Genomic DNA, 16,635 nt, shown 5'->3' with positions numbered 1-16,635 from the left:
TCGATAAAAATTATTTATGAAAAAATGAATTAAAACTAAGATCGATTAGTCAATCTATTGTAGCAAATACATAGACAGTTCATAATGCTTATACAAATTCCGTTCGTCTTTTTTACACAGTTCGATGACTAAACGACCTTAGTTTAATTGATTTTTTGTAGCGGCGATCTTTATAAAGTGAATTATAATATAAACGGTTTTGATCATAAACAAAATGTTCTATGAATCAGGAACAAACTATTTGAATAGGAACTCCAACTCATCCTTTAAGTAGCCAATAATTATTCTAATTTATTTCCATCTTAACAATACTACTAGCCATACACTTAAGAAACACAGCCCTTAATGCTCTATTTGGTTGCTGGAATTTCCAAAAGAAAAATTGTAATTTTCTTGTTCGCCGGAAGCACATGGTAGGGGCCGATATTAGTGGCGGGGCCCTAAATGGGGCTCACAAAACAAGAACAGTGTTATGCAGAAAGAAGATCGGAGTTGACAAATTCATGCGACAAATATTGCAAATGGATTTGTACCTCCAAAAGTTTGAGCTGACATGTCACACATGCACTCGAACGCGAGCAAGATTATGGCGTATCATTTGCTCTTCGTTTAGCAACGGAAAAAAATGATTAATTATGTTAAAGAAATTAATATACACACATTCTTCTCATTGACAAATTAACTTCAACCAACTCGTAAAAATTAATTTCATTATGCGGTTTTAATGTTTAGAGCATTGTGTTTTTCTCTTTCCTAAACTTGAGAGAAGAATACTACACACTTAACTTCCTATGTTTTTCAGTGATTCACTTGAGATTGATAGAGAAAGAGGAACTATGAACTGGATAGGGAAGTTCCTCCCCAGTCATGGCTATGTTCATTCAGGTAAGCATGCATTACAAGGACTAATTAAGATGTAATTAACAGCTTAATATATATATATATATATATATATATATATATATATAACATGCATTAATTTCACTATATCCAAGTTTCAATCTGACAATTAAGCTAATTGGTGATCTTACACTTGTTTCAATTCATATTTACTATCAGCAAAACTAAAAACTTAATGAAATTTCCTAAGAAACAACTTAATGAAGGGTGCATGGCAACCTCTAGCTGAAAATTTGGACCCATGATAGTCCTCCTCATACTGATCATGACGAAGAATCCTTGAATCAACGAAAACCTTTGGGCTTGACATTGATCTACCTCGTGCCAAAACTTTCGTCGGTGTTACTGGGGAAGATGGCACTGAATAGTATGTTGTTGAATAAGCTGGTGACGACGAAGAAGAAGCAGAAGAAGAAAAAGAAGAAGGAGATGCTGATGAAATGGCTGGCATGGATGATGGGGTTGATGCTTTTCTTGAAGTTGTACTAGTACTACGTATTTTGGGAAGAATATTGGGTACAAGAGGAGAGCTTTTAGAGTTCTTTTTCCTCGAGGATCTTTTTGGGGAATCGGAAAAATATGAAGGTGGAGGTGTAAGAGGAGCTAAACGACTAGGGTTTTGGCGGAACTTGGATTTAGGAGTACCTGGTTGAGATTCCCAAGTGAAGGGAACTGAAACAAAGGCAGAGGCTTCTCCATGGTAGTGACCTTCAAGTGCTGATGAGGAGTTAGCCATAAATTCTTATTTGGGTGCTTAGAGAAGTTGTGGTGCTTCGGTTTGAAGCAATCTTTTGCTTCAGTTTTAATTAAAAGTGTCTTACTAATAACTAGATATACTAATTTGTATACATGGGGCAAAGTGTGGATGAATTATAATTAATCTATTGCGTCTCTTGCTACTTTCAAGAATCGGTTGATTTGTGGCTTACAAATGTCTACATGTGATTCTCTAACATGCTGGTGTATGACTTTATGTAAAAATAGGGGTTTGAAAAATTTGTTAGTGGAACATAAAAATATAATTTTATGAAATTGAGAGTGATATACTTGACCATGACTGGCCAACTAATATATTTCATATATAAAAGGGTTTTAAATCAAAATGGTCTGAGATTGGCATAACTTTTTACTTTGATCTTGAGATTTGGAATCGATAGAAATGATTCCTGAATTTGTCCCCATCAATCATTTTTTATCATTTCGTGAAAATTTTATATTAAATAATGATAAAATAACAAATGTAACCTTAATGTTTGTCATATCATTTGGGCTCATTGTTTCCACTCGTGCGTCCTGGGTTCGAAGAGCCACCCTCCCCTAATAGTTTCAAACTCACTCCCTTCCCTTAATAATAATAAACTTAAAAATAAAATAAAAAATCGAAACCACATGCATATTTATTAAAAGCCAGTAAACCCTGCTTAAATTTAGGTTTGCTAAATGAACTGCTTATTAATTATTTTAGCCATTTTTTCATATATATATTTATCAAATCAATCAAATGTTAATTTTTAATGGTTTATACTATTATTTCTTGGATTATCAATGATCCACTATAACCTTCTTTTTTTAATGATCCACTATAACTGATGACTGATTAAGTGTGTAAAAGTCAGCCTAAATATAAATATCGTATTCAGCAGCTTGAGTACTCCTTTTCGCTTTCTTCTCATCAAAAGACGACCATCGCATCATTTTGCTGCATTCTTAATGCCTTTGTTTTAGCTTGCCCATCGCTCTTTTGGCTGTTTTGTTTCTCGTTTCTTGCCTTTGTGCCTCTTTTATGAAATCATGTTTTGATACAAACAGCTTGCGACACGCGATATCAAAAACAGGACCTCATATACAAAAAAAGGTTCGCAATTACTTAAGTTACGAGCCTTTCGTATGTTTGCAATTAATTTGAGCTTGATAATCATGTGCACACTAATTGAATTGCTCATTTCCTTTAATTCTGAATATAACTGTATAATTGATTGAAAACCCTTTTAGGCGAACCTTTTGAGACAATTTCCCTACCATTATTGCCCTAAGAGCTGCGACTTAGGCGATCTGTTAATCAATCTTAGTCAACAAAATATTATAATCTTATTTATAATTGCCAACAGAATTAAAGAATATAAGGCATATTCATGATATTAATTATTTAGTCAACCTGTACATTTAAATAATTTGAAGTCAAATGTTTTAATTAAAATTATTTGAGAATATTTTAGATTTTGGAAGTTGCTTAATTAGCAAGAACAAGATGCATGGGTTGAGTTAATTAATCTCTATTGGCAAGTTGAATTGATAAGCGCCTAAGGAAGCTTTGGCCCTAATTAAACAAGTTTGAACTTGTGTTTATGTAGTAATTAACCTTCTTCATTTTCAAACGATTGATAATTGTCATGTGTATATGGAACAGTGGAGAAGTCGGTGTCAGAATAAGAGGGCGCCGACTGGTCTAATGTATACGAAACAGTTTTAGATGGTTTATTGGGTCAAACACAAAAAATGAAAGAAAAAAAAATAAGGTTACCTTGTGTGGCGAAGTAATTAAACGATTTTTTTTTTTTCCTGTCAGAAAATTATTAAACGACTTTGATCGACAAAAATAATACAAAAATAATACTTACTAGTTCAATAAATTAGGATTATAGTTGCAGTGAGTCAAAAGATCCCACCATGAGATGCAAGACATGGGTTATCGTTAGCAAGTCCATTTGTATTCGCTTTGACCCAAGCGTACAGAGGAGGATGCCAAATAATGGGAACAATATTAGGAGCTTACATAGCTCATCGACAAAATTATAAAGAGACTAAAAGTTGCTTATATTGGTTTCTCATTATTCGAATTTGATTGGAACCGATGATTTACGTCTATTTCCTAGGACGTTTAAAGATCGCGACTCTACTACTTAGTTAAAAAGGTCCATCCGCAAACATATGACTAGGAAAGAAAGCTTCAAACTGCCTAATTCAAGCCAAAGTAGAATGACTTATATGTAAAATAAAGAGTTTTGCTTTCAAACTTCACTTTATTTCATATTTTCTATATAACCATTAGCAAGATAAACCATGCAACCAGCTAAACATTTCAGAGCTATGTGAAAATTGCTTTGACATAAAAAGAGCTAGAGATCCGAAAAAGATCTAGTTAGCGAAAAAAAAAAAAACAATGCCGAATTGAGAAGAAAACCAAAGCCAACCATGTTGTGCAAACTTGTAAGTAAAAAGTACATGTGATCAATGATTCAGAGTTGTAGTAATCAACCTCCTCCATTGGAATCTTATTGAAGATTATCCTCCAAATCAAAAAGAGGAGGGGGATGAATGAACGCCAAATAATGGAAACTCAACTTTGAACAAAAATCGATGTCAACAATTTCATAGCCATCAGAAAAAGTAAAAGCCTCAGAAGAAAAAGCTTCTCAAATCAACAAATCATTTTCCTTATAATAGGAAACGGTCCTTCTAAAGTATCTATGGACTGATCTAGAAACCTTGAAGAAAAAAAAAGAGAAAGAATAATTTATTTGAATATTTTTCCATGCTAATAATATACGAGACCTTAGTGTGAAATAGAGAAGCATCGAACTCAATAACACTAACAGCCTCTAAAATTGACGTACCCAATCACTTACCAACCCAAAAAGAGTTATTAAATCCATTCCGGATCACCCAACAGGAATTTTGAAACAAAATAGGGAGAATAGATTTAGTTTTGAATCTTTTGATGCATCGAACAACCCTAATAAGCTTGAACAAAATGGGAAATTAATTAGTTGCTAACATGCTTGGATGCCTTACTAACCAACCAAATTAGTATTTCAGTTTTGGAACCCTTCCACATGGAATCTCACATGTAGATTGATTCAATACATAGATGAAAACAAATGTTATTTTAGTCTCTCAAGAGCTTCAATTGCTTTGATGCATTGGACTGTTTTTCTATCTGATGAAACATTATTGGGCTTGCAGTTCTGTAAACAATAAAGAACGCTAATTTGGGCTAGAGTTTGATTTTTTATTTTTTTGTCAATGGGCTTGAGTTTGTTTGGTGAAGGAGCTACTGCTATACCTCCCTCCACGTCTTTTTTTTTCATTTGCAAGGAGATGTGAACTTCAAGTGCCAAAATTGGTCTTTTAACACCTATTTTCCACCGCCAGCCGATCCTGTCCCTGCTTTTGTGACATCAATCATATATGAATACGTTTTACCGCAGTTGCAGAACGTAATTATATTTGTTCATTCTAGTACGGATTTAGTTTCCACTAATTCTCTTTCTTTGTGATAACTAAATCAGTTGAAAGATAAAACATTTTAATAATACTACACTTAATTATCCTTAAAACCTTTCTTTCTCCATGTAAGTATATAATAATAAGGATTTGATCTAAAAATCAAATCTAATATGATAATCCCTAAGATAAGATTGTCGAATGAGTACGAGTTATGGATGAGTATGACAATCCATTTATATTCAATTGATATATACATAGTGATATTGATGCGCAATCTATTTTAATTCAAGGCAAATCAAATTATGTCGAAGTTGTCTCACTATTCGTGACGGGTCTAGAAATTTTACTTAACGGAGCAAAATTAGGAAGAATTAAACACCAATCTTATCAACTTAAAAAGTAAAAATAACAAATAACCCACAAAATCTTAACGTGTCTAGGCACACACTCAATCTGCCATATTTTCTCTCCTAAGCAAGGATTTAGTGTGCACGGGTTGCGCATGACCATGTTGTGTTTAATGACGTCATAACGTTATGAGACTACAACAACAACAATCTAACTCTAACAACAATAGTAAAATCAGGTTAAAGGCTGATCATGCACAACTCAAGACGGATCGTTATAGTGTCAGTGGGATGTTAAAGTATCGTTATAGCGTCATTGTAGCATCTTAGACTGTTAGACTGTCCTTGGTAGAATATCATTACGATGTCACTAGATTGAACCGAATCATTGTGTGCAGTTGAGAAAATCTACTCAATTTACTTCTTGCGCATGGGCTCACACGTAGGACCGCACATTCCCGATTACTGAGTTTTTGGCCGTACAGATAATATATATTAATTAATATAAAAACCGAGTTGCAAAAATTTAATATAAAATCGAAGCCTCTTTTGAAGTAAATTTTAAAATAGTGTTATCCATATATTCGTTTTGGTCATACATTTATTTTTATCGCAACAATTTTTTTGTTAAATTTTTATCATTAATTTAATTAATATAATTCAGTGGTTGAAAATTAAAAAAAATGTAAAAAAATTAAGAAAAATATAAAAAGGTAAAATGAACGGTTGGATAAAAAATTCTCAAATTTTAATGTTAATATTTTGAATTTGAGCACCGCTTCCTGCTTTTCTCTCTCTCATTTTTTCCGTTCGGCCTTTGGTTTTGGGGATCGCCATCCCCAGGAGCTTCTCCTTCGTCAACAAAAAGGTATGATTTCCAATTTTCCATTTGTTTTTTATATTATTTTTCATCGTCTTTAGCTGCTTTTTGAGAATTGATCGAAACACCTAGAAGAAGTTGGAATTTTCAGTCAAGAACTTAGCCGGATTATTTTCCGATCAAAAGCTTATAGAAGAATTAACTGCTAATTATTTTCATTAAGGTTTGTTGTTTTATAACCTTGTTCTAGTTCCTCTGCTTAATCGGCGGGCTTCTAATTGTTTTGATGAATAAAAATTTGAACTTTGATTCAGGGTTTGTTATCAATTTTTTGTCAAATTAGAGCTTTTTCTTATGTATTATGCGTAATTGTTTCAAAGGGTTGGTTTTTTTTCATGGAAATGACAAAGATTGTTGCTTTTTTCGTGTTTTCATCGCGGTGCTTTTTTGCGTTTTCAGGTTTTGCTTTACAAATTTGAGCTAAATTTTGGGTATTGTATAGAAGGTCGGTGCGTTACGGTTTGTTTGCATAATTTCAGCATTGTCTTGGAAGCAAGAGCCCAGGGAATGCTGGAAGATGTGCCTAAGCGTGGACTCTGCCTCACAACTCCATGAGGTTGTGTCTATAATCGAACTGCCCTTCTTGATTCTTGCTGGTGGGGAACCCGTAAATCATAGCTGGTTTGTTCTCGGTTCCCAGAAGCAAGTTGGGCCTCTTATTATGCACGTAGCACCGGTTGTGTTAATGCACGACCATTGTGAAGATGGTTGAGCTTCTGGTGGTATTATAAACTCCTGCTCTGTAGATTGTGGATCATATACGCAGGAGGAAGTAGTGTATTTATTGTTTATTAGGTTTTGATCGGGATGGAGAATAAATCACATGTGCTGATGCAAAGATATGAGCTAGGGAGATTGCTGGGTCAAGGCACATTTGCCAGGGTTTACTATGCAAGGAGCTTGATAACTAATCAGGGTGTGGCCATTAAGGTTATTGACAAAGAAAAGATTATGAAGGTTGGATTGATGGATCAGATCAAGCGAGAAATCTCTGTTATGAGACTGGTTAGACACCCTAATATTATACACCTCTACGAGGTCATGGCAACCAAAACTAAGATATACTTTATCATTGAATATGCTAAAGGCGGTGAGCTGTTTAACAAGGTTGCTAAAGGAAAGCTGAAGGAGGACGTTGCAAGGAAATATTTTGCGCAGTTAATCAATGCTCTTGATTTCTGTCATAGTAGGGGTGTATATCATCGGGATATAAAGCCAGAGAACTTGTTGCTCGATGAGAATGATAATTTGAAGATCTCTGATTTTGGGCTAAGTGCCCTCGCTGAATGCAAGCACCAAGATGGGCTACTCCATACCACCTGTGGTACTCCTGCCTATGTTGCTCCAGAAGTTATTAACAGGAAAGGCTATGATGGTGTGAAAGCTGATATTTGGTCTTGTGGGGTTGTTTTGTATGTATTGTTGGCAGGCTATCTACCATTTCATGATTCAAATTTGATGGAGATGTACCGGAAGATTGGGAAGGCAGAATTTAAATGCCCAAATTTTTTCTCACCGGAAGCACGTAGGCTACTGTGCAAGATGTTTGATCCAAATCCCAATACTAGGATTTCCTTAGCCAAAGTTAGGGAAAGTTCTTGGTACAGAAAGGCGCCATACTCCAAAAATATGAAATCTGAAATAGGAAACAAGGATGTGGCTCGTACGAGCGCAGAAGCTTCTACTTCCAGTGAGAATATTGTGGCTTCCGAGGAAAAGCAAGAACCAGGAAGACATCCGAACTTGAATGCTTTTGATATTATCTCCCTTTCTGCCGGATTTGATCTGTCTGGCTTGTTTAAAAAAGATCCTTTTTACAAAGAAGCAAGATTCACTTCCAGACAACCTGCGATGGTCATCATCTCCAAGTTAAAAGAAATGGCTAGGCAACTGAAGCTGAAAGTGAAGAAGAAGGATGACGGATTGTTGAAAATGGATGGATTAAAGGAAGGTAAAAAGGGGATTTTGTCCATAGATACAGAGATATTTGAAATCACTCCAACTTTCCATCTTGTCGAGGTGAAGAAATCAAGTGGGGATACTTTGGAATTCCAGAAGATGTTGGACGACATAAGACCCGCTCTCCGAGACATAGTCTGGGTTTGGCAAGGTGAGGAAGAGCAACAGCTGCAGGAGGAGCAGCAACAACAAGAAGAAGAAATCCAGCCACAGCCACAAGAAGATCAACTGCCTCAGCATCCGCCACAATAGTAAGATGTTACCAGCTTTCCCATGGGATCATATTTTTGTTTGTACATTTTACAGTCTGATAAGTATTCAACTTTGCATGTTTGTCCTTGCAAGTGTCATGACCAGCTCAATAAACTTTGTTCCTCTTAGACGTACATGATCACAATGATTATATGAAACTCGATTGTTGTTTTCGACGTGCTTGCATTTTTCTGCAACCATGATCTTTTCATGGATTTCGATACCAGTTCTATAATTTGACGATATTTGGAGAATTAGTCGAGTCAATAATTGTTGAATTTTTGGATCACGGGGACCGTTCCAGTCTAAAAACACCGATACTGTCCCCAACTTTACCACCTGCTCAATCCGTCAGGTGTAGGGTTTTACCACAAAAGGGTAGGACTTTAAACCTATTGGGTTTCTTTGAACCCACCGATGTGGGACTTTAACACTCCCCCTCACGTGTAATCTCATTTGGTGGTTCATACGTGGAGATCTACATCGGTAATTGAAACTCAGAGGTTGGCTCCCATTAGGCCCACTTGTTTTCAATAGAACTCAGCGGTCATCTCTATATTAAGAGGTCAAACTTGTTTCCTTATCGGTGACAAGCTCGTTGGCTTGCACACAAGTTCATTGGCTTGCATGGGCCCGAACCGTGGGCTCTGATACCATGTTAAATTTTTGGATCACCGGGTCTGTTCCACTCTAACGACACCTATGTGGGACCTTAACAATAATCACAGGATAAGCACTAGTTACTCTGCTTTTATTGCCGCATAAACCGCTTCTGCATTGGGGTGCTGGAGTCGTCAAATCTATTTCTTTTTATTTCTCATCAAACGAATGCTTGGTGTACTGGCTCAAAAACAAGTTCATATCATCATTTCATCCCCTTCCATGTATTCATTTCGAAATGGTCACAGATAGTTTGTTGCAGAAGGATGCTCAAACTCTCACCTTCATCTGTCTCGGGAGGCGAGGACAACCAACATAATGCTTGGTGTACTTGCTCGAAAACAAGTTTATAGTAATGTCAAAAAATTGAGAGGGGCAAGAGGTCCCCCCAACCCCACCACCCCCCCGCGCCCTTAACATTTGCCCATGGTTCGAGTTGTGGAAACAACTCTTTGGAAATCAAAGAAACAAATTTCACTTTTTTATTAGTAACATAAAAGTCATGGTTCGAGTTGTGGAAACAACTCTTTCGAAAGCAAGAATAAGGGTGTGTACGATAGACGTTCTCTGTCCCCCCACCCTCGCAAAACGGGGAGCCTTGTTGTCTTGAACCCACCCTTTTAATAGTAACAGCAAAACTATGTGTACATGAATAAGTCCTCCTAGGGTTTTAAAGCTTGCAGCACCCTTGCCTAACTGACTGGTTTTTATATAGTTTGGTTGTGCCAGATCCATCCAAAGTGAAACTGGAAAAACACCTTCACATTAAACGTAATAAGAACATAGTTCTCAAAAAATTGGAATTTGGAAAGTTCCCGAATGCCAATTTTTATTAATCCCAGTCAATCAATATAATCTGGAACCAAATTGATCCCAGATTTGGTACAAACTAGGGTCCAACCAAATTGGAAACACCCTCAGATGAAACACAATTAAGTACTGCCGGTATCTTTTTGTTGTGGTTATCGTTTATTGTGACAAATCTTTCTGGTAGATTTGTGCGCTTGGCGACTATGTGGTTGAGCTTGTGAGTGTCTACTAGGGGTTTAATGTTATTTGTCTGTTTTGTGCAAATTCATTCCAGATCAATTTATTGGTCACTGGAATTATGTACCCAATGACACTGTAATTGTTTGGTGTTGATTAATGAAAGACTATGCTATCGTTTATTGATGCAAACAACAACAACAACAAAGTCTTATTCACTAAGTCGGTTAGGCTGGCAATTGAAGTACAACCCCTTAAACCGTCGCCACGTATTTTCATCGACGCACCAGACAAGTCACTACAAGCTTTCACCGTCTTTTGAGAACCTGTAACAAGAAGTTTCAATGTGCTCAATGCTCATGCATAGCTCTGAGAAATGTCTCTAAGGAAGGCACTGATGTTCGTTTGAGATGATCCGCCTTCGTCAATGGCACCATGGCATATCTGCTTAAGTTCTTTGGCCCTTCTCCTCATCTCTCTCCCTTCATCATCCTCCAAATCCATAAACTTCTGCGCCAGCCCAGCAATCTCCTCTCTTGTCACCAAATGGTCCATTTTGTCCTCAGCCTTCCTCACCCTCCACCCAACTTTCCAATCCTCCACAATCATATTACTAACCATGCCTTGATCCATAAGTAACGGAAACGTCAGAAACGGGACACCAGCAAAAACACCTTCCCTAACTGAGTTCCAACCACAATGTGTCAAAAACCCACCAACACTAGAATGGCACAAAACCCTCAACTGCTCACACCAAGGGACTACCAAACCCATGTCGCCACAAGCATCTTTTAACCTATCCGTTTCCCCACGAGCCACCCAAATGAACCGAACCCCACTCATGCGCAAACCGACTGCGATCTCATCCATTTGGGCACCTGAAAAAGAAAGAAAACTTCCCATGGAGATGTACAGAACAGAGCTGCAAGGTTGAGAATCTAGCCATCTTAGATAGTCGATGCCAGCACTCGGGTGATCGTTAGATTTGACGTAGGGTATTAATGGACCAATTGTGTAAATGGGTAGTGAGAACTTTGATCTTAAAACGTTGATGACTTGGGATTCAAGCTCATAGATGGAGGGGAATAAGAGAAATTGTGCTTTAGGCACCCATGAGAAATCTTCGTGGATGTGGTGGAAAATGCTTGGGGAGATTCGATTCATGAAATGAGGCAGGTCTGCTAGTCGTGTTGAAGAAACTCCTGGGATGTAGTCCACACGTTCATTGCCCCTCTCTATAAACACACAGGAGAGCATAAAAATTAGAAAACGAAATGGAGGGCACAAAATTGTGACCCAAGTGGTGAAAATTTTTCTTAATACAAACTGAACTTTGTGGTTAAGACTTAAGCATGCTCGATCTAGTCTAAATCGAACCTTGCATCCTAATTTTGAGCAATTTAACGAACGTGTCCATCACGTGCAAGGATGAAAAGGTCATTTTAAGACGAAGTTTATTAATTTATTTTCTAAATCATGCTTGTAATGACCATTTTACCCTTCTACACACCGGTAAAACTTAAAAGCGAACAAAATTAGGTTGTTTAAGTTTGATTTGGAATGACATCAACAAGAAGCTTAAACCATAAGGGCATTGTTAACATACATTGAGATATGACCCGAAAATTAGGAGAGGCTACAATTCTTTTATTTTATTTATATACAAGCATAAGATTAGGGAGGAGTATCCCCCCACGTGACCTAATAGTATAAACCACTTGCAATTAGAATGTAGCGATTTTGACGCTCATATTTTATTAACATGTACTCATAAGAATGTATGAGGCTAAAAATGCGTGTTAACTTACTACTTAGCCTAGTGGTACTTTTCTTTTCATATCGCTAAATATCCAGGCTTTCGACTTTCTAACTATACTTATATAGCTACAATTTCGGATCAATCTATATTGATTGACTGCCTCCATTATCTTGTTGCTAGCAAATACCACTATGCAACAAGATACTTGGAATCCTTGCGAATATAGCGTGTGTGCCACGAGTGCTCTGTTTTTGAATCATTAACCAATTTGTTTTGTAACTAATTGTTTATCTTCCATTACACTAAAATCTATTTATGTATTACGTATACACACTAGTATAGGCTGGATAGCTAACTAAAATAACTAAAATCAGCACCAAAAAGGAAAGAGAGAAACAAAAAGACTTTTTAGCCAAAATGGTCCATGAGATTTGCATAACACATCACTTTGGTCCCTGAGATTGAAAATAAATAGAAATGCTCATTGAGATTGTCCACCATCCATTATTTTGGTCAATCCGTTAAAAACTCTGTTAAGTGTTCCAGAACTCTTAGTCGGAAGTTTAGGTAATTTTCAAAGCTTCATAACTCAATCATTTCTTAACCAAATTCGACCCATAATATATCAAAATGAAGATAGGAAAGTGTAGAACAAGATTATACCTATTTGGAAGCCCAATGGTTGCCAGAGATGGCCGGAAAATAGCATGAAAGGTGACTGGTCTGCGAAAAAATTGGAAACTAGCCGGAAACTGGCTAACTGGCCCTTTTTTGGCCGAAAAACGGCTCGAAAGTGACTGTCTTGGTCTCCAATTAGCCACTTTTGAGTCGTTTCCCGACCAAACCACGGCGAGTTAGTTGACTAGAAAGGTACCATTCTCTTCACCCGTCAAGAAGTATGATTTTTATTTTTGAATGATTCGATTTCATTGAGTATTGAAGAAATTATGAATGTTTAAAATTTACCCAGCTTACGGCAAGTTTTCCAGTTTTCCAGTTTTCCTGCGGACTAGTCACCTTTCAGGCTATTTTCCAGCCATCTCCGGCAACCATTGGACTTCCAAATAAGTATAATTTTATTCTGCACTTTCCTATCTTCATTATGATATATTATGGGTCGAATTTAGTTAAAAGACTATTGAGTTACGAATTTTTGAAAATTACCCAAACTTCCGACCAAGAGCTCCTGGACACGTAACGGAATTTTTAAAGGAATGACCAAAATAATGGATGATGGACAATCTTAGGAACCATTTCTATGGATTTTCAATCTCAAGGATCAAAGTGATGTATTATGTAAATCAGGACCATTCTGATTAAAAAGCAAAACAAAAAAGGGAAAATATTAACAATCAAATATGTTACCCGACTCAAAGTGACGAAGACACTTACCTATCAAGTCAACCGGGTAGTGCCCATTTTCCGCGAAAAGATCAAAATGTTGGAAAACGGAGAAAAGGGACGCCGGCATCGGCCAAAACGACGCCGCCGGGATACTCCTCCGGTTCCCGACACGGACCGCCCAAGGCAGGAAAGTATCGGCCACGATCAGGCTCGGAGGCGGCTCGAGCCGATCCGTGAGCCGCTCGAACGGGGCCTCCATCTTGGTCATGATGGCGTCGATGAAGCCATCCATGTCGGCGGCGCGGACCAGCTCCGACGGGATGACGTTGGGAATCGTGGCGAGTCGAATGTTGTCCGGGGTGGCTTCGGAACCGATGAAGCCGAGCCACTCCTCCGTGACGACGAAGGTGATGAGGATGTCAGGCTTTTGTGAAGTCAGTAGCTTGCAGAGGTTCATCATCGGGTTGATGTGGCCCCGACCGGGATACGGCATGGCCACCACGTGGCAGATAGGGGCCCTCTGGTCTCTGGTGTGGTTCATGTCCGCGTTTATGAGGAAGAAGATGTAACTTTGTAGTTATAACTTATAAGAGTGGTTATATAGAGGTAGGTACAGAGGAGAAACAAGGCAATTAGAACTGAAATTAAGTTGGGGTTGCTTGATGGGTTTGGTTGGGGACTCCATTGAATTTTCACGGTTCCGTATTTGGCTTGGCTTGCTTGATTTGGTAAAAGGATTCTCTTGACGATTATAGCAGCCAGTAGCATTTTCACGATAAATTGTTAATTATATTAAGAAATGAAAATTGTTATTTGACGCTACAAAATTTTTTCAAAAATCTCAATCGAATATTCCAAGTCTTTCGAATGTGTGATTTATGTTCAAAAAGTATGACTATTAAAAATAATGAGTCAGGTATCAACACTTAGTCTTAAAGTGCACAAGTGCAATGTGCGGATCCACGTCGGGACGAGTGGTCCTAAGACAAACCTGTGGTAGGAAAAAAAGCTAGTGAAGGTCCTCCGTGGACTATTCAGATGTTTTTTGTCCATCCAGTGTGTAATGAAATGAATGTTTGGCATATATGGATACTATTTTGCAGGACGCGTCGACATCTCTCAACAAGTTGCATCAATTGGCAAAGGGTCTCTACAGCACTTGATAGATACATCTACATACCATGGCTCGATAGAAGACAACATTCACATCAAGTGCTCGACGTAATTTCCGTTTGAAAAAAAAAAAAAAGAAGCACTAATACAAGATCTGCACGTTGCGTGCTATCTTTGTTAGAAAAAGGAAGATCTTTAAACCAAGACCCCTCGAAGTTAGAATTTTGAATCTGTCAACTAACATGTGCCAAGAAGTTTTAAACACTTTCATCACAAACGTCATCAAAAAGTTGAGTTTTATTTGACAGAAAAAGAGAACGAAACAAAGGCAAACGACAAAACAAGAAATGCTCAATCCTCACGCACGCCCTCTGCGAAATGTCTAATGAAGGCCTTGATGTTGGTATGAGATGATACACCTTCTGCAATGGCATCATGACATAACTGCTTAAGTTCTCTGGCTCTCCTCATTTCCTTCCCTTCATCATCCTCCAAATCCATAAACTTCTTCACTAACCCTGCAATCTCCTCTCTTGTCACCAAATGGTCAATTTTATCCTCAACCTTCCTCACCCTCCATCCAACCCTCCAATCCTCTACAATGTGGTTACTATTCATTCCTTGATCAAGTAGTATAGCTAAGGTTAGAAAGGGACCACCAGCAAAAACACCTTCCGTAACCGAGTTCCATCCACAATGAATCGAAACACCCCCTGGCACAAAACCCTGAATTGGTCACACCAAGGCACTACCAACCCCATGTCACCACAGATCTCCTTTTTCCTATCGGTTTCCCCACGAACCGTCCAAATGAACTGAACGCCACTCTTGCGCAAACCGGCTGCAATCTCGTCCATTTGGACGCTAGAAACTGAAAGGAAACTTCCCATGGCGAGGTACAAAATGGATGCAGGAAATTAAGCAAGGGTTGGGATAGCACCTAGGAATCGCTCAACCAAAGGCAACAGAGCTCACTCAACCTCGCTAATCGTGAATTCGTTCGCACGATCAAGCCAAACGCTTGATTTGAGAAGGAGGAAAATACTCTCTTCGGTTGCACAAAGCAATATATTTGTAATTAATCGAGTCTCCCAAATGCTTGTATTACATCATAAGAGACTCACAATAATCTAGATGAACTTAACTAATTCCTAAGTAATTAAAATAGACAGCCGTTATTATTCCCAAAGCGTAGTAGTGGTCTTCAAATTGTTTTCTTCAAGGCCTGCCTCCCGCATAAAAAAGTGAGCTACAAGGTTTAGAGTCTAGCCATTGAAATAGTTGGCATCACTAGTTACTTGGGTAGGGAGGTCATTTTGCTCAGAGTAGGGTATTGATGGGCCCATAGTGTAAATGGTTAGTGATAATTCTGATCGTAAAATGTCGATGGTTAGGTTTCAAGTTCATAGAAGATGGCAGAGAATAGCAGGTATTGTGCTTTAGGTCCCCAGGAAAAGGAGTTAAGCAAAACGTCTAGAATATTTCGGTTGCTTTCATAGATGAACCTAGGGAGGTGCGCTAGTCGTGTCGGAGAAACTCCTGTAATGTAGCTCATGTTAATGAAAATGTAGAATTATGGAAAGTAAACCGAAGATTGACTTTGAGGTACGACTTGAATCGTTTTTTTAAAGTGTTATTTGCCCCCACTCGAATGAGTTTGCTAAAGGGTTATTGGCAAATCACTTCCAAGATACAACAAAGTATGGAATATTCGATTAGCAAAACCGAATTACATTCCTTTAGAAAGAACTAGAAAGAAATTGTATGAATGTGATGGAGAGATAAGAGAGTAAGGAATGTAGAAATAAATTTCTGAAATTGTGTATGAAACATTATGCCACAAACATGTATTTATAGACATCAAAGTACCTGTTCATCGAGCCCTTTCATTTTAGTTGAAGATACACAACTCTTCTTAATAGTGTTTACCCAAAAGACATGTCTTCTTTTTAATATTTTCAGAAAATAAATTTTGATTATTTATATATTTTTTTTAATTCTACTCATACAATTTGAGTAAACATCATGTCTTTTAACTAAAAGTTGTAACCATTCAACTAATTACATTTGCTGCACACTGCAGCACCCTTTATCATACACACACACGATGCACAATGCAGCACCAAATCATATATCTATATATATAAATATATATATTCTTGAAATATTCAACAGCTCACACGTATATTTCCCTGATCCGTTAACAA

General features: G+C 37.6%; 3 protein-coding genes and 1 pseudogene across 4 annotated transcripts; 1 reads left to right on the top strand and 3 right to left on the bottom strand.

The window, feature by feature from the left end:
• Positions 1-1,072: 1,072 nt before the first annotated feature.
• On the bottom strand, positions 1,073-1,636 carry LOC137743193 (uncharacterized). Its single transcript, XM_068483077.1, has one exon. The coding sequence runs from the start codon at positions 1,634-1,636 to the stop codon at positions 1,073-1,075; it is 564 nt and encodes a 187-aa protein (XP_068339178.1).
• Positions 1,637-6,227: 4,591 nt separating this feature from the next.
• Positions 6,228-8,749, top strand: LOC137741644 (CBL-interacting serine/threonine-protein kinase 10-like). Of its 2 annotated transcripts, none has more exons than XM_068481336.1 (2): positions 6,228-6,342; positions 6,834-8,749. In XM_068481336.1, the coding sequence occupies exon 2, from the start codon at positions 7,162-7,164 to the stop codon at positions 8,563-8,565; it is 1,404 nt and encodes a 467-aa protein (XP_068337437.1). In that variant the 5' UTR covers positions 6,228-6,342; positions 6,834-7,161; the 3' UTR covers positions 8,566-8,749. The 2 variants fall into 2 exon arrangements, with proteins under 2 accessions (XP_068337437.1, XP_068337436.1); XM_068481335.1 differs by having other exon boundaries at positions 6,754-8,749.
• Positions 8,750-10,220: 1,471 nt separating this feature from the next.
• LOC137741646 (UDP-glycosyltransferase 87A1-like) lies at positions 10,221-13,960 on the bottom strand. The gene is made up of 2 exons (XM_068481337.1): positions 13,364-13,960; positions 10,221-11,447 (listed from the first exon to the last, which is right to left on the bottom strand). Exons 1-2 carry the CDS (start codon positions 13,854-13,856, stop codon positions 10,570-10,572), a joined length of 1,371 nt encoding a protein of 456 aa, XP_068337438.1. The 5' UTR covers positions 13,857-13,960; the 3' UTR covers positions 10,221-10,569.
• Positions 13,961-14,779: 819 nt separating this feature from the next.
• On the bottom strand, positions 14,780-15,983 carry LOC137743192 (UDP-glycosyltransferase 87A2-like; annotated as a pseudogene).
• Positions 15,984-16,635: the final 652 nt, after the last annotated feature.

The sequence above is a fragment of the Pyrus communis genome, chromosome 8 (genome assembly GCF_963583255.1).
Source record: "Pyrus communis chromosome 8, drPyrComm1.1, whole genome shotgun sequence".
Classification (NCBI taxonomy): domain Eukaryota; kingdom Viridiplantae; phylum Streptophyta; class Magnoliopsida; order Rosales; family Rosaceae; genus Pyrus; species Pyrus communis.
This window is presented reverse-complemented; position numbering and strand designations above follow the sequence as displayed.

Excerpts from the sequence above, each read along its gene's own strand:
- LOC137743193 (XM_068483077.1), bottom strand. The coding sequence starts at position 1,636 with ATGGCTAACTCCTCATCAGCACTTGAAGGTCACTACCATGGAGAAGCC.
- LOC137741644 (XM_068481336.1), top strand. The coding sequence starts at position 7,162 with ATGGAGAATAAATCACATGTGCTGATGCAAAGATATGAGCTAGGGAGA.
- LOC137741646 (XM_068481337.1), bottom strand. The coding sequence starts at position 13,856 with ATGAACCACACCAGAGACCAGAGGGCCCCTATCTGCCACGTGGTGGCC. Across the intron at positions 11,448-13,363 it reads CTACCCGGTTGACTTGATAG|AGAGGGGCAATGAACGTGTG; the intron begins GTAAGTGTCTTC and ends GTGTGTTTATAG.